Genomic DNA, 25831 nt, shown 5'->3' on the forward strand with positions numbered 1-25831 from the left:
ATAGGCGAAAAAGTGCTGAACGTTCACATATCACTAAAAGTGGCGATCGGAAGCTTGCCCTCTCTGAAAGTCAGGCTTTGTGGCGGTCTGTGGCAGATCCTACAACAAAGTACAATGCTGGTGCAGGCACAAGTGTTTCGAAGCACAGCGTTCAGCACACATTGCTGAACATTAAAGGTTCGCAGCAGACGGCCACTACCTGTTCCCATGAAACTTCCTGGCTGATTAAAACTGTGTGCCGCACCGAGACTCTAACTCGGGAACTATGCCTTTCGCGGGCAAGTGCTCTATCATCTGAGCTATCCAAGCACGACTCAGGCCCCGTCCTCACAGCTTTACTTCTGCCAGGCAGTTTCATATCAGCGCACACTCCGCTGCAGAGGGAATATCTCATTCTGGAAACCTGTTCCCGTGTTGACCCAAAGACATTGCCACTTACTATTGCAGAAGGCACACCACAATTGAAATTTCTTGCACTACAGAAAAATGGGAGAATCCGAACTGAGTTATCGTGCGCGGGTGTGGATTTCTGGTCGAGTCATTCTGGGTTTTTAGGCGAGTGTTACCGTCGAGCGAGCGTGCAGGCGCTCATTGGGCACTGACCTCAAATTCGATTGTGAAGCCAAACAGCTAACGGGACAGTGGTATTTAGTAAACGAGACAGACCCCACGAGGTTTTCATTGAAGCCAATGAAGTAGATTTCATTCCGGGGAAATCAGTGTCATGTTTTCGTGTGACTTTTCCCCCCCTTCCAGACTTTTAAGTGTGTTCTTGTTTCGTTATGTGGGGATTGTCGGCGGAAATGGTTACACGCCAGTTGGAATCGGTGTAAGAACTGTAAGTGGCGTAAATTTTCCAGTCAGTTGTCGGATCTCTGTATCTCTTAGGAAGTGGTTGGAGTTCACAGTTATAATGGCCGACGTTCTAATAGTCGCAAATTTAACACTTTGTCTAGGGTCAAAGCGAAGTGGGCAACCATTAATGAGACTGATTTAACATGTTTAGAAGTGCAGAGAATTAATCTGGGTCCGCCAGTAAACGTTTCTAATTAAATCCGTGCCGCAGTAGGTCGCGTACGTTGTCTTGCGCGTCACCTATCGACAAGTGTGTGCCACTTCTGTGTCTGTGTGTGTGTGTGTGTGTGTGTGTGTGTGTGTGTGTGTGTGTGTGTGTGTGAAAAACAGACAACTGTTAGCGAGTGGTGTCATATTTTTTGGCAACACTTCTATAGTCGATAGATTCGAACTGTCACTGCTTCCTTTGGTCAACCTCAGATCTGCGAGTGTTGAATACGATAAGGTGCGTAAAAACAATTGCCATTAAGGCACGTATCGCTCCTCCTCCACTTAATTCTCTCCATTCTCCAGTCCGCTCTTATTTCACATGTTTAGGAACTAGATATTTCGAAAAGTGCGATTAAAGTTTGTGTCAAAAACATAACAAAGGTAATTCCTATTCCTCTACGTTTTATCAAATGAGTACTTTTGAGGACACAATTCCGACACAAACAATGCAGACCCAAGCTAGAAATGAGCACGTCCGTTGTGTTCTAACATAGTACATGTGCCCCCTCTTTCCCTCCCGCCCCCGAGTATTGGTAACGTCCAAATTAATTCAAAGTGTTTCTGAAAGCATACATAAACTACCTTTTTGAGACGAGTTATGTAGTTATCAATTCGAAGGTTTTTGGCCGAGAAACCCTGTTGTAGAATATGAAGGAAAGTATAATAAATTGCAATTCAACACACGAAGATAACTGCAAACAAGGAAGAAGCTTTGATAAAGGGTAAAGAAAATACTTACTTTTGCATCATTCGTTTTCGTAAAATTCAGAAGCGTTACATTGTTTTACTAAAGTGAAGGCGCAGTCAGATTAGTCGGATTTTGATTCGTAATGGAATCACTTTAATCTCAACAGTTCCAAGTGTGTGTCTGTTAAAGGAAAACAACAACAACGGTACAAACCTGTGATGAGAGGTTTAAAACAGGAATATTTTTTACGAGGTTTTTATGAACTGGTGTTCATTCTTCGCGAAAACAGATGCTACAGAAAGCATGGCCAAGTTTGCTTCTCCAAGTGACACACAATTTGAAATCACTGTGGTCTCTTGTTGAACACTAAAGCAAGAAATTGACTGTAGCATATAAAAATGGAATTGGTAAAGATTTTACTAAAATTATATTAGTATTCTCATCCAATGGAGTGATCAGTGACTATGCGCTCGAGAGTTTCTCTCCTGTACTGGTCGCACCTCGTTAATGTCTTGAAATTATACACGCCAATCGCTTAATGACAGTACTGTTTGAAGATTCGTCACTGTAGATTGTCACCGGACCCTCCCTTGCTGAGTTGCGCGGTGTTTACCATCAGACTGTTCGTCTTTAATTAGGCTCGATACTTAGCGAAATTTTGAGGGTGTAAGGCGATTACGGCCGAGTTCTCTCAAAATTAGAGGGGCTTAAGATTAAGTACTTCTCGACTTGCTTCTACATTAATCTCTGATGATTAAAAATCTGGACTGTGATTAACAGCCTCGCGCGTGGTAGCATTAAACTTAGGTGTAACAAATGGATTATACTTCTTTCTTCGCAAGCAGACTACGACATATCCCATGACAGGAAAATAAAGCATTAAGATTTGTGGGTATTCGTGTTAAATGTTTTGTGTTGCAATTTTTGTTTGATGTCATACCTCGAATCATGTTGCAAAAATAAATAATTTTGCTGGCTAGTAGTCGTCTCTCATAAATCAGTCTATTAAATTTTATAAATAGCCATGTTGAAAATATTTACGCTCATACAGAGGCATTTTTCCCTCCCCTCGCTCTTTTTTCGATTGGTAGAGGAAAGACAATGACTAGCACTCGTACGAAGTTACTTCTTTCCATGTGCTGAGCAGCTGCTTGCAGACTATTTATGAAGATGTGAACAATGATCGTTGAGCAAATGCATCAGTGATAGTGGAAGGCATGCGAAACATAGGAATTGAAACAGTTCCAAACGTTTCTCTAGACTCGCCACAAGGTTCGGAAACTTAGTGCGAATCTGATGTTGAGAGACGGACGCCGTATGATGAAACTTGAATGTTGAAACGCGTCCTCTGAATAAAAAATTGACTTCATCGAAAGTTAAAAGTATCGACTATTAAAGTAGTGTGAAGATTACCGCTGGCATAATCCCTGTCGATTGCCGTGTGGTAAAATCATCAGAAGGTCAAAACGAAATGCAAAATATTTGACACATGGTACCTGTATTGTGCGAAAAGATGTATGTAATGATCCTTAACGATAAAAAGTTAGGTATTCCACATGAGTTCTAAAAACTTGCTTTAAATTTCGATTACACAATAAATACAAATGTAAAGGTTTTCGATTAAAATAAATGCCCACTTAATTTGGAACCAACGCATACAAAATGTTGGGGAGAAGGCGAACCAAAGACAGTTTTATCGGCAGAACACCTAGAAGGTGAAACAAATCTCTTAGAGAGACTGCCTACAGTAGGTCTGCCCGTCCTCTTCGTGAATATTGCTTCGTCGTATGGGATCCTTACCAGGCAGTGTTGACACCGAAAAAGTTGTATTATTGCGAAATAAAGGAGACATATTTCATTTCAGCAAGCTCTTTCCACAAAATTTTAGTCACCAGCTTTCTGCTCCGACTGCGAAAATATATTGCTGATTCCCACCGACATACGGTTTACTAATCATCGTAACAAAATAAGAGCAATGAGAGATCACACGGTAAGAGTTAGGTATTCACTTTTCCCACTCACTATTCGACAATGGGACGGCCATTAAATAGTCTGAAAGTGGTTCTATGAACTCTGTGTCAAACATCTACGTGTGAATTGCAGAACAGTCCTGTAGATGTAGACCGATGTTGAATGTACTGTTCTATTTCTAGAAGTCCGTGCGGATATCTGCATTAATAATTGCTCCGTGGTTAAGAGTAAAAGAACATTGCGGATATTATTACCTCCGTCTATTTGCACTACAAGCGATGGATAATAATTGTTATTATTACACATTGCTGACAGAGTCAGCATCTTAGCTCGAATGAGTCGAGTACAGCAGTCGTTAGATGGGTAGCTGACGTCTGCAAGGGCTAAAGACGGCGAAATGCGCTTGTTATCTTTACCATGAACATCCTGCTTCAAAAATTGTTACGGATTTCGTTGCCACTTGTTGACAAACTGCCTATTGGCTTCTGTCTCGGGTTCTTCGGTCATCTAATGATTTTACTGACGTTTCGCCAGCACGAATGGCTGGCATTGTCAAAGCTTCACCCTTCAGTGCCGGTGGTGAACTGGAGCCGAGCTCGCGGCCGCAGACTATATGTACCTGGCTCGCCAATGTCCGAGGGCTTCTCCGCGCTCATTTCCGGTGCGGTTCTCCTCTTGCTACCTGCGACGGTCGTTCGCTGCAGTGCGGGAAGCCAAGATCCATTTCCTGCTTCCGCCGTACCAGCAACCGCCTTACATCCAAGTCATTATTGTTAACAGAGATCACATAATTACCATAAGCTGCCACAAAGCTACCTGAAGGTTGTTCTAAAACATTCCATCAATTGGAATCTTAGATTTGCGGTGTGACTTTCGTTTATCGTCCATGATATAATGTTCGGCACATCAGTGAACCTACCAACGTTTCTCTTAAATGTAAGAGTATTTTCAAGTACGCAATGCAACGCTTAGTACATTGAAAATTACAGCGCGTTAAATAGGTTTTAACATCATGACGAATTAGAGTACATTTGATAAAGGAACTCTGGGATTAACATTTGGCAATATGTCAGCCCTATTTTGTATTAATATGTCATGATCGGCAACTGCGTTCTGTGGAATGGAAATTAAGAGAGAGACTTCAGCCAATGAACGTGCAAGCGTACCGTCAGAGATCCGGTCACAGAAAGAGTTAAAGAAAGTTCCTTGAAGGTATATAGCAAAAGCCAATCGCTGTACAGTTTTATTTATGCCACGACGCTATCAGCACTTTCATTCGTTTTCAATTGGCAGCAATGCATTTATTTCTAGCTCAGTATAACGTTTTTATCGAATGCATTTTGAACGCTGCAGCGTCCTTTACTTTGTAATGTGCAGCTGTGTTTTCCGCCATTTATGCATAGCACAAATATTTTGAGGTTCACTGATGCAGTACAGCTCGCGTTATGTTGCCAACCAGTGCGTTTGTTCATATTACAAATAAAGCTGTACAAAGAATGGCTCGGTGAAAAATGCCATCGTGGGCTTCTTGGGCTATCTTACCTTGCAGTGTGGTTGTGTCGTATTATGTAACCAATCCACTCGTGTCTTCTTCACTGTTATTCTCCTAAATGGCCTTTCTTCACAAACTGTTTGCAGGACTTCCTGGGTAGTGGTTCTATCTGTTCACTTCATCTTAAACAGGTATCTAGAGCCTCATACCTCAAATGCTTGCAGAAACTTCATTTTTTTCGTATTGAAGCCACAAAGTGCTGGACCCAAATGAAGCTGTTAACCACCTTTTTTACCTCATTTCAGTATCTTTATTGCTCGATCAAAGCACTTTCTTTTAGTCATGAAATTAATTTTCTTTCTCTAATTCTTTGTTTTATGAGTTCTTGCCGTCATCCGTCAACTTAGCTCTAAATATTCGAATGATCTTGTCTGTTTATTTTATTTTCATTAATTGTAATATTTATTACTTTTGATTTCTTCGAGCACACAAGTATGTCTTTTTAGAGTTAGTTTTCTTTTTGTAAACATTCTTTAGTACTGTACTAATAACTTCAAAGACAGAGATTACTTTCATCGGGAGCTGTTACAGCGTTTTCAGACGCAAACCTGAAAGTTTGTGTTCTTTCTCCATTATTGCGTTCGATGTACAGTATTCCTTGGACTCGTGTATTGCATGTACCTATGACTAACGCCGTAAAAATTCTGACTTCTTTTTGTGTATTTCTTATCTTCACTATCGCTGTTTGACCTTTTTCAATTATTCGTCTGTCTGTGTAGTCTAGTTTAATAATTTTTTGTACTTCTGTTTCTTCCATTTGACAGTGTCGAGTGCTTCCTGAGGTCTAAAGAGCTAGGTAACGTTCTCTGTTTACCGTTAACCAAAATTGCTCTTCAGGTAAATTGTCTTCATATTTTTTTCTTAGTGCGTCTCTGTATTATTCTTGTTAATATTTTCGAAGTGTTAGGATGCTCAAAGTCCTGTGATCTTCACATGTAACTGCTTTGTTGTTCTTCAGTATAATTATAATGATACTTTCCTTAAGGTAGTCTTAGATATTACCAGTTCTACATATCTTATAACATCTCATACGTATTTTAATGAATATTTCTGGGTCTAATGCTTTAAGTATTTCACGTGAGCTTGAATTGGATGCAGATAAGACTAGGGGATGCAGATAACATTTCTCTCATCCGCTCAGATATCTGTTAATAACATCAGCAGTGCCGAAACTGGGACGTCTTGACTAGTTAAAACTACACCGTATGATGTGTTTCTCATCTCATTTCGGAGCAGAGCCAAGTGCATGTTTTAAGGTACCTTTAAAGTATTTCCCTTGGTTTTAATCATCGTGACCAACAAGGGAACTGCTGCTTGATTCGCAGAAGTTAAGTTTCAGAACAACTCTGTGTGAGCGCTCCAGCTTAGCAAAAGTAATTAGACGTGAACGTCGGAGCGCATGCAGTGATGGCGCTCTATCAGGCAACAATCCGAATGCGGCCCCTTGGCAGCGAAATATGCTCCAGATATAAGAATAGTCAGCTTCGATATTCCGTGCCAGCAAAACTGGCGCGCCGTCGCTGTTTCTTTAGCGACGCAGGCTTTTTGCTAATTGCGTTCTTATTTCTAATCTTGCAAAAGAGCGCAGACCGCATTATTTCACAAGAAACTGCTTATACAGGGTGTGTTGGAATTTATAGCGCAAAATGATCCTGGTAAAGGCAAACGGTAATGAAGAAAAATATTCCAGTAAACGTTAGTACGCAGACTAGCAGTTTACGATAATTATGAATGTACCTAAAAGTCTCTACAGATTTCTGTGTGAAGTATTCTCCCAGTTGGTACAAATGTAAACTTGATGGTAATCATCTGATTAGGCTCAAATTTCATTGAGATCGAAAGAAATGCACAGCATGTCATAAAATACAACCTAGCAAATAGCAGGCACAGTTTTTTTTAAAATGTAGTACCGAAAATCGTAGCAGCAGAGCACACACTTGAGTACATGTCCAGTAATTGGTACAATTTTATTTCAGGGTGGCTTCGCACGTGTCCACGAGTTGATGGACCTAACGACGGATACAGTGTACGCTGGCAAGATCATCCCGAAGAACAGGATCACCAAGCGACACCATATCCACAAGGTAAGTCAGAGGGACGCCCCAGTTGCTCTCGCGTCTTGCGCGCGGCACAAGCGCTAGGTGGTGAGCGCCTTGCGTATAGGCTGCTGCCTAAGCGCCGTAGTAGTGCGGTACGTGGGAAAGTCGCAGCCGCTGCACAAACGTGGGACAGTGCGGAAGACGTATCCACAGCGTAAAACAAAGATAAATGTGTACAGGGTGAATCTGAACGCCGCCAACAAAATTCCAGGGTTGCTGATACATTTTCTGAGGATCTAGTTTCCAAATTACCTGAGCGGCCAACATAAATTCATCTCCGGGACCAAAAACGTTCAGCGTCAAGGGACACGGTTGTAAAGCGGTAAAGAAACTGGTATAGGCAACACCTATATAAGACAACAAGTGTCTGGCGCAGTTCTATGTTCAGCGGTGAAAACATCTTTTAAAACCTCCATTACAAGTAGTGCGTTACATAGTTACAATAGTCTTCCACATACAATAAAAATTTCATCATTCTCACCTTCTAATAAAACGAAGACTTCATTCTTGCTAGAACACTGTTTCTATTGAGCAGCAGAATTTTTATAACATGTGAAGTACAAGAGTTCAAACAAGCAAGTTTTTCGGATGAGAAAATAGTCACCAAATTCCGATCGAATGAGGCAGTGACATACAAAACAGAACAGTTTTCCAGTTCGTTAGTCCATGTTCCTTGGAATGTTTTCAAACTGGAACAAACTCACTCCTGAGAGAACGCTCTTATATTCACATTAGATGGAATAATACAGACCATAATACTATTAAATCAAGGAGAAAACGTCAGTATCATTTTTAAGAAACTCAAGGAAGCAAACCACCCACACTTTACTTCGTAACTCCACACATGTATCCACTACACTACACTGTGATATGTAGCATACAGGCATTCGTTTTATGTTAAGATCTTCTGAAGGCTTTAATCGCTGACAGGTTACTGATATTCAATTATAAAAAAATGGCACCAAGAACAACGCATCTTCGATGAATTTTCACTGTGCAATTGTCTTCAAACAGCGTACTTTCATAACACGGAAGTTGTTATGCCTAAACAACAAACTGTTAACATTTGTTAGCCACCAGCATCACATTTCCAATAATTTTATCGCAAAAATTCTAACCAAAAGGAGACGTTTTAGAGATCTTACATGTGCTGATGCTTCGAAATAGCACACATTCATGAAAAGTAAGTTATAATATGAAACGCACCGAATATTGGAAACCAGGAAATCAAATTCGGCGTCTTATAAGTTCTGCTTGTAACGTACAACGCGATCGTATATCTCAGTGGCCACGTTCCGCTCCGCGTAGCAAGAATGTGTCGTCTGTTATTTAGTCTTTCGCGCTACAGAACGTTGTGTAACGTAGCCGTCTTAGATGTTTGCAGATAATGCTGTCATTTACCGTCTTGTAAAGTCATCAGATAATCAAAACGACTTGCAAAATGATTTAGATATCTGTATGGTGTGAAAAGTGGCAATTGACCCTGAATAAAGAAAAGTGCGAAGTTATTCACATGAGTACTAAAAGAAATCAGCTAAATTTCGATTGCGCGATAAGTCACACAAATCTGAGGGCTGTAAATTCAACTAAATACTTAGGGATTACAATTACAAATAACCTAAATTGGAACGATCACATAGATAATGTTGTGGGTAGAGCAAACCAAAGACTGCGCTTCATTGGCAGGACACTTAGAAGGTGCAACAAGCCTACCAAAGAGACTGCTTACACTACGCTTGTCCGCCCTATTCTGGAGTACTGCTGTGCGGTGTGAGATCCGCATCAGGTGGGACTGACGGATGACATCGAAAAAGTACAAAGAAAGGCAGCTCGTTTTGTATTATCGCGAAGTAGGGCAGATAGTGTCACAGACATGATACGTGAATTGGAGTGGTAGTCATTAAAAGAAAGGCGTTTTTCGTTGCGACGGGATCTTCTCATTAAATTTCAATCACCAGTTTTCTCCTTAGATTCCGAAAACATTCTGTTGGCACCCACCTACATAGGGAGAAATGATCATCACGATAAAATAAGAGAAATCAGGGCTCGCACAAAAAAATTTAAGTGCTCGTTTTTCCCGCGTGCCGTTCGAGTGTGGAACGGTAGAGAGACTGCATGAAGGTGGTTCATTGAACCCTCTTCCAGGCACTTTATTGTGAATAGCAGAGTAATCACGTAGATGTAGATGAGAACGTGAAATTTCACGCTGTGACGTCACAAATGACGACCAACTTCTCGTCCAAAGACGCTTTCTAGCCCCGTGTGCGGATGGCTTGGAGCCATGCGTGAAAAGTTCATTGAATTGGAAAGTAGAATTCTCTTTATCGATATGACAGGACAATTACGTAGTTCACGTCTACCATTAAGCGAGTAAACGTAGCGAAGCCATCTATCTGTTCAGAAACTCTTGTGACGATAATGGCATCGAAACGAAGGATGACAGAGAAGGGCGAAATATTAAACGCATGTTCCCAGCCCTGTTTCAGTAAGAAATATTGAACTGTAATTTCTCATTTAAATCGTTATACGAATGTCAAATTGACAGATATCGAAATAATTGACCATGGTATAGAAAAGCAACTGAAATCGCTAAAGAGAGGAAAGTCCACTGTACCTGATGGGACATCAGTACGATTCTACACTGTGTGTAAAAGTACTTGATCCTCTCCTAGTACCAGTGAACCGTAGGTCACTAGACTAGCGAACCATTCCCAGTGATTGGGAAAAAGCGCAGGTCGTTCACGTTTCGAACAGACCCACTAAACTAGAGACCTATATCTCGGCTTGTTTCAGGATTTTGGAATGTGTTTTATGCTCGCGTGCTACGACATCTCTGGGGGCCGAAAAACTGTGTAAGAATCAACGTGGGTTCCGAAAACAATCGCGTGAAACACTGCCCTTTTAGCTCATCCACGAGATCCAGTAGTATAGCGGCTCCCAGGCTGATGCCGTGTTTCTTAACTTCCGAAAGGTTTTCGATAAAGTTCTGCACTGCCGTCTTATCAACGAAATAAGAGTGTACCAATATCAGACCAACTATGTGACTGGATCGAAGAATTTCTCGCAAAATATCAGTGTGTATGCATAGGGAGTTATTGAAGAAGTAACTACCACATAGAACTAATCCAGATGGGGAGACGCCAGACACACTTACTAGAAGAATCCTGAGCATATGTTGTCCGTCTATAGATGATGTAGGTTAAAAAACCCTTGTTCTACCAGTACTTCAATACTGATCGGCAGTCTGGGTACGTACCAGATAGAGTTGATATAGGAAATACGGAGGATACAAAGAGCATCGTGTTTCATTATAGATTAATTTAGTAAGCGCGAAGGCGTCATGGAGATGATAAACCAACTCCAGTGGATGATAAAAGTCGATGAAAGGCATTCTGCGTTAAGATACGGTCTGCCGTTAAAATTCTGAGAGTGCACGTTCGTACAAGAGCGAACCAATATATTGCTTTATCCTGCGTATATCTCGTGAAGAGACCCTCAACGTGAAATAAGGGATTCTAGCTAACTCGGAGGCTTATCGGTAACGTTTCTTCCGCGAAACATACGCCACTGGAAAAGGAAAATTGGAAGAGACTGGTACACAAAGTACTCTCCGCTACACACGGTAAGGTGACTTTCGAAGTATAGACGTAGATATAGATCAGATGTCAACAGTACTATCAGATTGTTCGTGGACTATACTGTTGTCTGCAGGAAAGTATCGTCAATGAAACGTCGGAAGGAAGTTCAGAAAGGTTGTGACAAAATTTCCACATGGTGTGATGAACGACAGCTCTACTGAAATGTCGATAAATGCAAGATCATGGCCGGCCTATGTGGCCGAGCGGTTCTAGGCGCTTCAGTCTGGAACCGCGCGACCGCTACGGTCGCAGGTTCGAATCCTTCCTCGGGCATGGATGTGTGTGATGTCCTTAGGTTAGTTAGGTTTAAGTAGTTCTAAGTCTAGGGGACTGATGACCTCAGATGGGAAGTCCCATAGAGCTGAGAGCCATTTTTTGCAAGATCATGATTTTAACAAAGAAATAACACCATAGTATCTGATTACAGGATTAATGATGAACATCTGGAGCATCTCACTCCGAATAAATATTTAGCTGTAGTAATAAAAAGTGACAAGAAAGGCGACCTACACCTGAAATCACTATTAGGGATGCCAATGGAAGACTTGGATTTGTTGGAAGTTACTGTGAAAGCGTGTGGCATCTGTAGAGGAAATAAAGCGTACACTGAGGCAGCAAAAGTCGCGGAATAGCTCCTAATACCGTGACGGACCTCCTTTTGCTCAGCGTAGAGCAGCAGCTCGATGTGGAATGGACTCAACACGTCGATGGAACTCACCTGCAGAAATATTGAAACATGCTGCCTAGGTTGCTGTCGATAATTCCAAAAATGTTGCTGGTCAAGGATTTCGTGCACGAACCGACTCTCGGTTGTGTCCTAAAAATGTTCGATGGGATCCATGTCGGGCGATCTGGGTGGCAAAATTATTCTCTCGAATTGTCCAGAATGTTCTTCAAACCAGTGGCTAACAGTAGTGGTCCAGTCTCATGATACCGTTGTGTGGGAACATGAGCCGCGCGGGATTAGCCGAGCGGTCTAGTCGCTGCAGTCATGGACTGTGCGGCTGGTCCCGGCGGAGGTTAGAGTCCTCCCTCGGGTGTGTGTGTGTGTGTGTGTGTGGGTGTGTGTGTGTGTGTGTGTGTGTGTGTGTGTGTGTGTGTGTGTGTGTGTGTGTGTGTGTGTTTGTCCTTAGGATAATTTAGGTTGTGTGTAAGCTTAGGGACTGATGACCTTAGCAGTTAAGTCCCATAAGATTTCACATACATTTGAACATTTTTTGGGAACATGAAGCCCATGAATGGCTGCAAATGGTCTCCAAGTAGCCGAACATAACAATTTCTAGTCAATGATAGGTTCATTTGAATCAGAGGACCCAGTCCATTCCATATAAATACAGCCCACACCACTATGGAGTCACCATAACCTTGCACGTTGCCTTTTTGACAACTTGGGTCCATGGCTTCGTGGGTTTTGCGGCGCACTTGAACCCTACCATCAGATCTGACCAACAGAAAATGAGTGTCATCTGACTAGGCCACGGTTTTCCAGTCATCTAGGGTACAACCGATATGGTCATGAGCCCAGGAGAGGCACTGCAGGCGATGTCGTCTTGTTAACAAAGGCACTCGCGTCGGTGGTCTGGAACGCAAAATCGCGCAGTACTGTCCTAATGGATAAGTTCGTCGTACGCCCCAAATTGATTTCTGCTGTTATTTCACGCTGTTTGCTTGTCTGTTAGCACTGACAACTATACGCAGACGTCGCTGGTCTCGGTCGTGAAGTGAAGACCGTCAGACACTGCGCTGTCCATGGTGAGAGGTAATGCCTGAAACTTTGTATTCTCGGAAAACTTTTGACACTGTGGACCTCGGAATATTTAATTCCCTTACGATTTCCGAAATGGAATGTCCTATGCGTCTAGGTCCAAACACCATTCCGCGATCAAAGTCAGTTAATTCCCGTCGTGCGGTCACAATGACATCGGAAACCTTTTCACATGAACCACCTGAGTACAAATGACATCTCGGCCAATGCACTGCCCTTTTGTACCGCGTGTACGCGATGCTATTGACATCTATATACGAGAGTTGGAACTTTAGTAGTGGCAACTATTTATTTACAGCTCGTACAAAATAGATACGTGTTTCAAAGTTTTACTGACATTCAAAGTAGTCACCAGCATTGTGTACAACCCGTTACCAGCGATGTGGAATTCGTAGGATACTCTTAGCAGTGCCAGTTGAGTTGACAGTTCGAGCGGCGCGGTCTCTTGTCCGACAAATATGTAGCAGTTCTTAAGCGAATGCCGTGAAGTGTTTCCTTCAGTTAGAAATAGTTGAGCTTACGAGGGCTTAAGTCAGTCCAGCAAAATGGTCAGGTCCTGCAGAAAGTGTCATCACTTCTGTCTCTAAGCTGGTTGTAGGTTGTGTTCCAAAAATGAACAACATAGATACAAAAGTGATGACACTTTTTGCGGGACCTGACCACCAGCTGTGCAACAGTGTACAGTTAACAATAAAAGAGGTATACAGTTGTACATTTAATAAACGCCGCCCATACTGTCGCAATCAAGCCCCCAGCATTACGCTTTGTAAACAGCTGTGCCTCCTGTACACCATCTGAAGATGAACCTGAAAATGTTCGAAAACCGGATCACGGAAAAACAGTTCTTTGAAAAAAGTGACTGGCTGCAGTTTTCTGTATTTACATTGAATAAACAGTCACGGGTTCTAAAACATCCGTAATGGCTAAGCTTAATCTGGTTTACAATCATTCCGCGCTATTCAGTATGGAACAGTGAAAAAAAGGGGGGAAGGGGGGGCGGAGAGGGGCCGGCGAGGGGCCGGCCTTGGTGGCCGAGCGGTTCTAGGCGTCACAGTCTGGAACTGCGCGACCGCTACAGTCGCAGGTTGGAATCCTGCCTCGGGCATGGATGTGTGTGATGTCCTTAGATTAGTTAGGTTTAAGTAGTTCTAAGTTCTAGGGGACTGATGACTTCACATGTTAAGTCCCATAGTGCTCAGAGCCATTTGAACCATTTTTTGGGGGGAGGGAAATCAGCTACTGGTGCCAGACTATGGTGGCCTTGAAGCTTTCCCTGATGCTAATATTTTGGCGTGGAAGACAGATCATACGCACAGTGTATACACACACATATTCTTTAAAAGTGAGTGAGTGCGGTACCGATGTCGATCATAACGAAAGCAGACAGATAGGTACTAAGAATTAAAGCTGTCGCAAGGCAGTACCCAGCATTAACCTTTGAAATAGCTGTGTAACCTGCAGTACATTATCTGAACATCAGCCTGAGCCGTGTGGGGTACGCTTACGCTCATGCGGACTATGTAGACCAGCGCTCCTTGCCGGACGGCTGCAGTGTTTACACTGCAGAGCTAACAGCCATTTTTCGTGCCCTTGAGCGTATTCGTACCAGCACTGGCGAGTCTTTTGTCATTTGCAGTGACTCTCTCAGTAGTCTACAGGCTCTTGACCAGTGCTACCCACGCCATCCCGTTGTTGTTGCCATCCAGGAGTCCGTTCATGCTCTTGAACAGCGTGGACGTTCAGTGATGTTCATATGGACCCCGGGACACGTTGGGATAGCGGGAAACGAACACGCCGACAAGCTAGCTAAAGAAGCCACCCGCAAACTGCCGTTGGAGATCGGCTTCCCGGCAACTGATCTCTGATCGGTGTTACGCCGTCGGGTCTTTGGGATGTGGGCAGACGAATGGCGCACTCTGTCTGTACCCAACAAGCTGCGGCGTGTAAAGGAGGCCACGACCGTGTGGGGTTCCTCCATGCGGGCCTCTCGCAGGGATTCTGTTGTTCTGTGTAGGCTCCTCATTGGTCACTCTTGGCTGACGCATGGTCATCTGCTGCGTCGAGAGGACCCCCCCTCCTTGTCGCTGTGGTGCGAATATGACGGTGGCCCATATATTGTTTGACTGTCCACTTTTAACCGCCCTCAGGCGAACTTTTAATCTCCAGGATGCTTTATCATCTCTTTTAGGTGACAATGTCTCTATGGCAGATCGGGTTTTAAGTTTTATTCGCGCAAGCGGCTTTTATAGGTCCATTTAAATTTTTTTTTAACATCACCCTCTTTTGAGCTGTCTCTTCTAATTAGTTTTGTGTTGTGATTCGACTCCACCCTAAACTTTCAGGCTGGAGGTTTTAACGTGTTGCAGAGTGGCTGGCTCATCCTATTATTTTCGTGATCAGCCAGCCACAGTCCTCTGCTGTGCAGTTTTAATTCCTTCTGCCTTTGTTCTCTATGTTGATTTTGGTGCTGTGCTCTGTTTTCCGTGTTGTCTTACAATGGACTATGGGGCTTTTCTTCCCCCGGAATTTTTCTTTTAGTGCTTCACCTGACTGGTGGATAGTTTCACTGTGCTCTGTGTTTTTATGAAACAAGGGACCGATGACCTTTGTAGTTTGGTCCCTTCAATCTTTAAGCCAACCAACCAACCATCAGCCTGAGAAGGTTCGAAGACCGGTTCATGGAATGAATTACTATTTCAAAAAAGTGACTGGTGGCAGTTTTTTGTATTTACATTGATTGTAAACTTTTGTACTAGCTCAAATTACTAGAAATTTCTCGTTGTAATCATTTCGCGAGACGTATGTGGGAAGAAGTAATATGTTGTCCTCCTGGACGTACTCTCGAAGTTTCAATTGTAAAGATATGTGATGCACAACGCCTCTCTTATAGCGTCTGCCAGCGGAGTTTGTTGGCGTCTCTTTAACGCTATCGCACCAACTAAACGTTCTCAACATGAAACACGCCACTCTTCATTGGATCTTTTCTATCCCCTCTATCAGCCGTACCTGGCAAGGGTGCCAGAGTGATCAACAATACTCAAGAATCGGTCGAACAAGCGCCTTGTAAGCCGCTTCCTTCGTGTATGAATTGTGTGTCCTTCAGATTCTTCCCGTGTATCTGTCTGGCATCTGCTTCTGTTTTATCTAGTCATTCGACTTACGACCGCTCCTAGATATTTTACTGTAGATACTGTTTCCGGTAATTAGTGCAGTTGTACAGTGGTGGATTTCTTGTTCCATGTATGTGCAATATGCTACATTTACCAATCTTCTGCAGGTACTTTCGCAAATCGCACCAGACTTTTGGCGTTGCTACCTTCTTGTAGACAACCGCATTATCTGCAAACACAGTAACGGTCCTATAACACTTCCTTGCGGTACTCCTGAAATTTCCTTTACATCTGTCGATTTTGTTCGATTTAAAGAGCGACGTGAGTTCGTGGTTTTTTACTAAACGGCAGTGCGAGACGTTGTCAAATGCCTTCCTGAAGTCAAGGAACACATCAACCTGAGCGCTGTGGATATCATGGAGGAACAGAGCGGGCTGAGTTTCGCAAGATTTCTGTTTGCGGAATCAAGGTTGATTTTTATGGAGGAGATTTTAGCTATCCAAAAACATCATAATACGTGAGCGTAAAACATGTTCCATAATTCAACAGACTGACGTCAACGGTACAGGCCTATAATTATCTGCATTTGTCCTACGATCCTTCTTGAAAACGGGAATGACCTGCGCTTTTTTTCCAGTCACTAGGTGCCCTTCGTTGCTCTAGCGACCTGCGATAAACTGCTGCTGCTATTAGGCGAGCAAGATCTTTCCCATAATCTCTGTATAATCTTACAAGTAACTCGTCTAGTCATTATGGCTGTTAACAACTAACGAAGAAAGGCCACTGCGTTGGGATCACAAATTCACTTCAAACTTCGTACACCTTAGTAGGCCATTAAAACGACATAATGTGAAAATTGTGAGATGCACAACTCCGGCAATTTCGATAAAATCGCAAGAGAAGTTTTTCGCGTCTATTATGTATCGGATGTATCTGTGCGTAGGTACAGGGTGTTAGAGTTCAAGGTGGTAGAGGGTTAGCGTTCGAGCTTCGTATGACGGACGTGCAAGAGACGACGCTTCGACTCCTCTGACCTAATTTTTAATCAATTTTTTTTTCATCATTGGTCATATTATTCAATTTATGACCCTTAAGAGGTAATATAATAAAAAAAAAACGTGTATTTGCATGAATTTTTAGTGAATTTCATGTTATTCGACCGCTTACTATTTTTAATTAAGTTTAATTATTAAAAACTGTCGACTAGCAAATGAACAAACGCATAGTGTTTTCCTGAAAATGTGTATCTGTCGTGATTAGCGAAATTCCTTATACATGTCATCTGGTGAGATACCCAGAACTACTTTGCAGCTCGAAGCAGCGAGATGCAGACACGCAGGCAGGCTCCATTTGGCAGTTAACCTGCATAACAGTGAGACATTGCTTACGTAGCAAGAACGAATATTGTTAGCGCAGATTTTTTGAATGTCACAGAATTTACACTTTTACTAGAAAAATGAAGTTTGAGCGGGACTCGAACCGTCGCCTGATACGCGTTCGTCTTACGAAGCTCGAACGCTAACTACGTGATCAAGAACTCTAATGTCTAGCACCTACGCATATATAACATCAGTTACATAACAGACGTGTAAAGATTCTCTTACGATTTTCTCGGAATTGTTAGAGTAGGGCACCTTCCCGCTTGCACATAACGTTGTTTTAATGGCCTACTAAAGATGTACAAAGTTTGAAGTAAATCTGTGATCTCAACGTCGTGGCCGCCCCTAGTAAGGGATTGTGGTTGCTTTTCTGTTCCGCGATCACTTATCACAGTATCAGCCATTTCGACGTTCGTACGAAGATTGAAACCGGCGGTGAAACAATATCAGAAGACGGAATTCAGCATTTCGACCTTCTGTCATCTTTCTTTTCTGTGACAGTGTGGTTCCTGAAGTATGGCTCCGTGTCTTGGTGATTAAGTTCCAGACTTCAAACCGAAATGTCTCCGGTTCGATCTTAGGATTTGTATCTGTCACTTATCACTTCTTTTACCTCTGGCAGTGTTTGTCGATATGAAAAATGTTTTGCTCCGTGACTCGGATTCCACGTTTAAGCTGCAGGTCCCCCGTAACTGGCGAAGTCGGTTAAAAAGGTCTGAGGAGGGGAGCGGCATGAAACTTCCAACAGGGCCATGCCTGGGAAACATTTGTGTTGAAAAGTCTTCAGACTGATGACAGCTTTACTTATGGCTCCTGAGTGAATTTGATCCGCTTTTACGTAAGACCAAAACCTCTTACGGTTTTTTGTCAGATCGGCTGTAAAATTTCACTTTCAAAGTCTCATTGCTCTCCGTAGGCACACATTCGCTTCGTTCAGCTTTAGTGACACATAGGTTTTGATTTATCTTGAATGTGTGGTGTTCTTTGTTTATGAGAAATTTTCTAACATAGTTATTAAACCATGATGGGCCTTTACCATCTCCTAAAACCTTGCTCGGAACGTATTTGTCCAAGGTGTAATGAACGATGCATTTGAATTTTCTTCCATTTGTTCTTAGTCTTCAGCACTGAATATCAAACGCTGATTTCTTCCAGAAGGATAACTGTCCGTTGCACAAGGCCAGACTCGTGCAACTGATGTGAACTCCATGGAAGACATGTGGGACGCATCTGACGCCAGTTTCGCGCCTGCGTCCAATATATCTGTGACGTTCGACTTTTTGATCACATTCACCAGCATATGCAAAATTGTCGTGGCTGCGTGTAGACAAACGCAGAGATTTCCATACACTCTGTCTCATCTACTGCCTTACAAATGTACACTGTCCCTCATATCTCTCCTCGTCCTTAACGCTTATGTCGGAACAACATGACAGAAACACACGTTCCCATCATAATAAAATCCTCTCTGTTCCACTGCATCGCTCAGTCACCTTCTCCAAGTGCTTTACAGTAGCGGGAACCCGACTCTGGAATAACCTCCCGCGGCCGGCCGGAGTGGCCAAGCGGTTAAAGGCGCTACAGTCTGGAACCGCGCGACTGCTGCGGTCGCAGGTTCGAATCCTGCCTCGGGCATGGATGTGTGTGATGTCCTTGTGTTAGTTAGGTTTAAGTAGTTCTAAGTTCTAGGGGACTGATGACCTTAGAAGTTAAGTCCCATAGTGCTCAGAGCCATTTGAATAACCTCCCGCGTTATATTAGAGAACTTAAAAACATGTCCGGCTGCAAAAAACAGTTAATGACGTATCTACTTAAGCAACAGTAATGCTTCCTCTGTACATGAATGCACTTCACCTCATTACTTCCCTCTTTCTCCCTCCTTAAATCTCCCTTTCCCAAAACTCGCTATACTAGTAAACATCTACTTCACACACCAAGATATTAATGTACATCTGCACAAATCTTCATTACTATTGCCAATTTTTCTCATGTTTATCATTATTATTTGATTTTTTTACTGTTACTACACTCCTGGAAATGGAAAAAAGAACACATTGACACCGGTGTGTCAGACCCACCATACTTGCTCCGGACACTGCGAGAGGGCTGTACAAGCAATGATCACACGCACGGCACAGCGGACACACCAGGAACCGCGGTGTTGGCCGTCGAATGGCGCTAGCTGCGCAGCATTTGTGCACCGCCGCCGTCAGTGTCAGCCAGTTTGCCGTGGCATACGGAGCTCCATCGCAGTCTTTAACACCGGTAGCATGCCGCGACAGCGTGGACGTGAACCGTATGTGCAGTTGACGGACTTGAGCGAGGGCGTATAGTGGGCATGCGGGAGGCCGGGTGGACGTACCGCCGAATTGCTCAACACGTGGGGCGTGAGGTCTCCACAGTACATCGATGTTGTCGCCAGTGGTCGGCGGAAGGTGCACGTGCCCGTCGACCTGGGACCGGACCGCAGCGACGCACGGATGCACGCCAAGACCGTAGGATCCTACACAGTGCCGTAGGGGACCGCACCGCCACTTCCCAGCAAATTAAGGACACTGTTGCTCCTGGGGTATCGGCGAGGACCATTCGCAATCGTCTCCATGAAGCTGGGCTACGGTCCCGCACACCGTTAGGCCGTCTTCCGCTCACGCCCCAACATCGTGCAGCCCGCCTCCAGTGGTGTCGCGACAGGCGTGAATGGAGGGACGAATGGAGACGTGTCGTCTTCAGCGATGAGAGTCGCTTCTGCCTTGGTGCCAATGATGGTCGTATGCGTGTTTGGCGCCGTGCAGGTGAGCGCCACAATCAGGACTGCATACGACCGAGGCACACAGGGCCAACACCCGGCATCATGGTGTGGGGAGCGATCTCCTACACTGGCCGTACACCACTGGTGATCGTCGAGGGGACACTGAATAGTGCACGGTACATCCAAACCGTCATCGAACCCATCGTTCTACCATTCCTAGACCGGCAAGGGAACTTGCTGTTCCAACAGGACAATGCACGTCCGCATGTATCCCGTGCCACCCAACGTGCTCTAGAAGGTGTAAGTCAACTACCCTGCCCAGCAAGATCTCCGGATCTGTCCTCCATTGAGCGTGTTTGGGACTGGATGAAGCGTCGTCTCACGCGGTCTGCACGTCCAGCACGAACGCTGGTCCAACTGAGGCGCCAGGTGGAAATGGCATGGCAAGCCGTTCCACAGGACTACATCCAGCATCTCTACGATAGTCTCCATGGGAGAATAGCAGCCTGCATTGCTGCGAAAGGTGGATATACACTGTACTAGTGCCGACATTGTGCATGCTCTATTGCCTGTGTCTATGTGCCTGTGGATCTGTCAGTGTGATCATGTGATGTATCTGACCCCAGGAATGTGTCAATAAAGTTTCCCCTTCCTGGGACAATGAATTCACGGTGTTCTTATTTCAATTTCCAGGAGTGTATTATTGCTTTTATCATAATTTGTATGTATAGGACCTGTTGTAAAAATACTGCCAGCACTTACTTTATTAGGTCTTAGTCATTACTCTTTATTCATATTGTCACTAGAGTAATCTAATTTTCTTATTTAAACTATTGTCATAATTAACTCTGATCTGTGAAATGCTGCATGTGTGAAACACTGGTCCGATGTAAGAGAGGGCCTGATGGCACTAATCTGATCAGGTTAAATAAATAAATAAATAAATAAATAAATAAATAAATACAAACATGGGCACGTTCCAACAGCCCCAAGGTTTAGGTACAGTAGTAGTTTCCTCAAAACCCCTTTAGTGTTGCAAGCAGCAGCAGCAGCAACTACAGAAAGAAAGCAGTTATGGATCTCTCGACTTGAGAATATCACTGTCTGGCCTCTCCCTTAGGAAATCCTCCCGTCTAGGCATTAACAGAATTGGCTCTTGTGGTCACTCATCTGTCTTCGTTCTGGATGTATGTATGCAGACTGAAGCGACGAATGACAATTTGTACCAAGGCCTGGATTCGAAACCGTGTCTCCTGCCCACTAGGCAGATGCGCTAACCATTACGCCGCCCTGCCACAGTGGCTTTCACAACTACACGGACTACCCTAGCACGCTTATCTCCTCAATCCAGAGACCCGTGTATTGCCTTTCAAAGTTGGACTAACAAGATATGCAATAGTTGTGTAACAACTGCTGGGATATGTAGTCAGAACGGGGAAATTGGAATAATTGGCACACGAAACGATATTTTCTTTAAACTGGGCAATTTAAGGACCACATTAAGCAATCTTCATATACTGTCCAGTCACACTAATGTGACCACTTGTCAAAAGCCTTTTGCAGCGTGGACCGATGCGAAACATGCAGGAAGTGTGTCAGTGAGGCTCTGAAAGATACCGACAGGGATGTGGAGCCAAGCCGACACCCCCGGGATAACAAGGCCGCCCAGCAGTGTTAGTGACGTCACACTAAGCGGCCCATAGCCGACGCAGCAGTCCACGGACACCTCCGTACAGACGCGCCTGATGCTAACGATCTTCTGTCCGTCATACAGAAAAGAGCGAACTATAATTCGAACCAAAGACCAAATTATATATATTCTTGTAAACAGCATAAAGGTTCATAACGAAATACCAATTACATATACGGACAGGAATAAGTTTAATCGATTGAGGAACTTTGCCACTATTTTATAAATGTCAGAACACTATTTAGCTTTAAAATTTGCATACAGGTGGTGACAAATGCCAGCTGACAGCAGGACTTAACATTTTCAAGCTATTACACTGAAAGTAAGTTATCTTAAACACTGTCATACATAGCAAAACCCTCACAACTTTCGTTTACAACAAGGTAACAAGGGTTCGCTTTATCTCATAAAACACATGAGTATTGTGAATTTACTCATATGTTCATGGTGACAGCTCTTTTCAAGAATTTTTACAAGTGTATCCCCAGTAATAAAGAATGGAAACAAAAGATAGATATCAAATATTCTCCTTTTAACATAGACATCACTGAACACAAGATTCTGTCTTGCACTGTGATACTAAGGGACTGCTCTTTCCTTTAAGAAAAGCCTGACAATTTGAAGCTCACTCTGCTATTGAAATACACTTCTTGAAACACTATTAAAAATGTTATGAAAGGTAAGGAAATGAAAAACAACCAAGTGCATTACATGTAAGAATGTGAGCAAAAGGCTGAGGCTCTCTTTACTTACCATTTTCAATCTCTCTACAGCTTTTCCACGTAGAAATCACCAACTGCAAGTCTCATTATTGCTGTCTGTTACTAACAAAGTGCTTTTCTATTTAGAAAACCTGACAATTTGATGTTCATTCTGGTACTCAAGATAAACACATTTCAGAGGAGTTCTAGAACCTATTCCTGCCCGTATATGTAATCGGTATTTCGTTATGAACCTTTATGCTGTTTACAAGAATATATATAATTTGGTCTTTGGTTCGAATTATAGTTCGCTCCTTTCTGTATGACGGACAGAAGATCGTTAGCATCAGGCGCTTCTGCACGGAGGTGTCCGTGGACTGCTGCGTCGGCTATGGGCCGCTTAGTGTGACGTCACTAACACTGCTGGACGGCCTTGTTATCCCGGGGGTGTCGGCCAAGCCATGGCCAGCTGTACTAGCTTTCTCGGATGAGGATCCATGGCGCGAACAGCCCGATCGAGCTGGTCACACCGATCCTCGATTGGGCTTTAATCCGGAGTTTTTGGTGGTCAAGCGAGTACGGTAAACTACCCCTGGTTCTCTTCCAACCACGCACGTAAACTGTGAGCTGTGATGACATGTTGCATTGTCTTGCCAGTAGAGGCCATCGTCCCGAGGAAAAACAAACTGCATGAAAGGATGGATATGGTCTCCAGGGATAGATGCATCTACATCTACATGGATACTCTGCAAATCACATTCAATTGCCTAGCAGAGGCTTCATCGAACCACCTTCACAAGTCTCTATTATTCCAATCTCGTATAGCGCGCGGAAAGAATGAACACCTACATCTTTCCGTACGAGCTCTGATATCAATTATTTTATCGTGGTGATCGTTCCTCCCTATGTAGGTCGGTGTCAACTAAATATTTTCGCATTCGGAGGAGAAAGTTGGTGATTGGACTTTCGTCACAAGATTCCGTCGCAACGAAAAACGCCTTTCTTTTAATGATGTCCAGCCAAAATCCTGTATCATTTCTGTGACCCTTTCTCCCACGTTTCGCGATAATACAAAACGTGCTGCCTTTCTTCGAACTTTTTCGATGTACTCTGACAGTCCTATTTGGTAAGGATCCCACACCGCGCAGCAGTATTCTAAAAGAGGACGGACAAGCGTAATGTAGACAGTCTCCTTAGTAGATCTGTTTCATTTTCTAAGTGTCCTGCCAATAAACCACAGTCTTTGGTTAGCCTTCCCCACAACATTTTCTATGTGTTCCTTCCAATTTATGTTGTTCGTAATTGATTTTACGGCTTTTAGATTAGACTGATTTATCGTGTAACCGAAGTTTGAGTTCCTTTTAGCACCCATGTGGCTGACCTAACACTTTTCGTTATTTTGGGTCAACTGTCACTTTTCGCACCATTCAGAATATCTTTTCTAAATCGTTTTGCAGTTTGTTTTGATCTTATGATGACTTTACTAGTCGATAAACGACAGAGTCATCTGCAAACAACCGAAGACGGCTGCTCAGATTGTCTCCAAAATCGTTTATATAGATAAGGGACAGCAAAGGACCTATAACACTACCTTGGGGAACGCCAGGAATCACTTCTGTTTTACTCGATAACCTTCCGTCAATTACTATGAACTGTGAGCTCTCTGACAGGAAATCACAAATCCAGTCACATAACTGAGACGATATTCCATAAGCACGCAATTTCACTACGAGCCGCTTGTGTGGTACAGTGTCAAAAGTCTTCCGGAAATCTAGAAATACGGAATCGATCTGAAATCCCTTGTTAATAGCACTCAACACTTCATGTGAATAAATAACTAGTGTTTCACAGGAACGATGTTTTGTAAACCCATGTTGGCTGTGTGTCAATAGACCGGTTTCTTCGAGGTAATTCATTACGTTCGAACACAATATATGTTCTAAAATCCTGCTGCATATCGTCGTTAACGATATGGGCATGTAATTTAGTGGATTGCTCCTATTACCTTTCTTGAATATTGGTGTAACCTGTGCAACTTTCCATTCTTTAGGCACGGATCTTTCGTCGAGCGAACGGTTGTATATGATTGTTAAGTATGGAGCTAATGCATCAGCATACTCCGAAAGGAACCTAATTGGTATTCGGTCTGGACCAGAAAACTTGCTTTTATTAAGTGATGTAAGTTGCTTCACTACTCCGAGGATATTTACTTTTACGTTACTCATGTTGGCAGCTGTTCTTGCTTCGAATTCTGGAATATTTATTTCGTCGTCTTTTGTGAAGGCATTTCGGAAGGCTGTGTTTAGTAACTCTGATTTGGCAGCACTGTGTTCGATAGTATCTCCATTGCTATCGCGCAGAGAAGGCATTGATTGTTTCTTGCCGCTAACAACTTCGCATACGACCAGAATCTCTTTGGATTTTCTGCCAGGTTTCGAGACAAAGTTTCGTTGTGGAAACTGTTAGACACATCGCGCATTGAAGTCCGTGCTAAATTTTGAGCTTCTGTAAAGGATCACCAATCTTGGATATTTTGCGTCTGTTTATATTTGGCACGTTTCTTTCGTTGTTTCTGCAATAGTGTTGTAACCTGTTTTGTGTACCAAGGAGGATAAGCAAACTTGTGTTGATCCACTGTGTATTCTAGAATGACTAGATCAACCGGGGAATGCCTCCAAAACATTCCCCAGACCAAAGCGCTCCCTCCTTTGGCCTGCACCCTTCAGATGATCGTTGCAGGGTGCTCGCTTTCAGACGTTTCATACCGTACAGGCCAACGGCCATGTGTCCGATAAGCCCACCCGTCACCATACAGAGTATTTCCGGATGCGGTATTGGCACGCAAGTTTCAGCCTTCGTCGCCGATTAACCGTAGTCACAATGAGTGCCAGGTGCCTGCTGCGGCCGACCGCGGTGGTCTCGCGGTTCTAGGCGCGCAGTCCGGAACCGCGCGACTGCTACGGTCGCAGGTTCGAATCCTGCCTCGGGCATGGATGTGTGTGATGTCCTTAGGTTAGTTAGGTTTAAGTAGTTCTAAGTTCTAGGGGACTGATGACCACAGCTGTTGAGTCCCATAGTGCTCAGAGCCATTTGAACCATTGCCTGCTGCGGAGAACCATACGCGGAAACGTTCGCTGAAAAGTCGTTCAGGAGACCCTGTTCGTAACCACTTGTTTAATCTGGGCAATCAGTTGCAGGCCCATTCACCTGTACTGTACGCGCAAACGAAGTTGACATTCGGCGCGGTGGCTGATGGGAGCCACCGTAAGGCATTTCGCCATTTACAGTCGCTCCCGTCAGCCACCGCGCCGAGTGTCAACTTGGCGCGAATAAAACCCACCGTGGTCCAACAACAAAGTTAGGGAACTACTGCGAAAGCAAAGAGACCTTCACTGCAAATTTAAACCCAGCCAAAACCTCTCAG

General features: G+C 43.6%; 1 protein-coding gene across 1 annotated transcript in view; it reads left to right on the forward strand.

Moving 5' to 3' along the window:
- LOC124555529 (serine/threonine-protein kinase PLK1-like) overlaps positions 1–25831 on the forward strand; it is a 256330-nt gene that overhangs the window by 195850 nt on the left and 34649 nt on the right. The window contains exon 2 of the mRNA XM_047129483.1: positions 7253–7360. Coding sequence (XP_046985439.1) covers positions 7253–7360 — 108 coding nt within the window. The remainder of the gene's footprint in view (positions 1–7252; positions 7361–25831) is intronic.

The sequence above is a fragment of the Schistocerca americana genome, chromosome X (assembly GCF_021461395.2).
Source record: "Schistocerca americana isolate TAMUIC-IGC-003095 chromosome X, iqSchAmer2.1, whole genome shotgun sequence".
NCBI classification, from domain to species: Eukaryota; Metazoa; Arthropoda; class Insecta; order Orthoptera; family Acrididae; genus Schistocerca; species Schistocerca americana.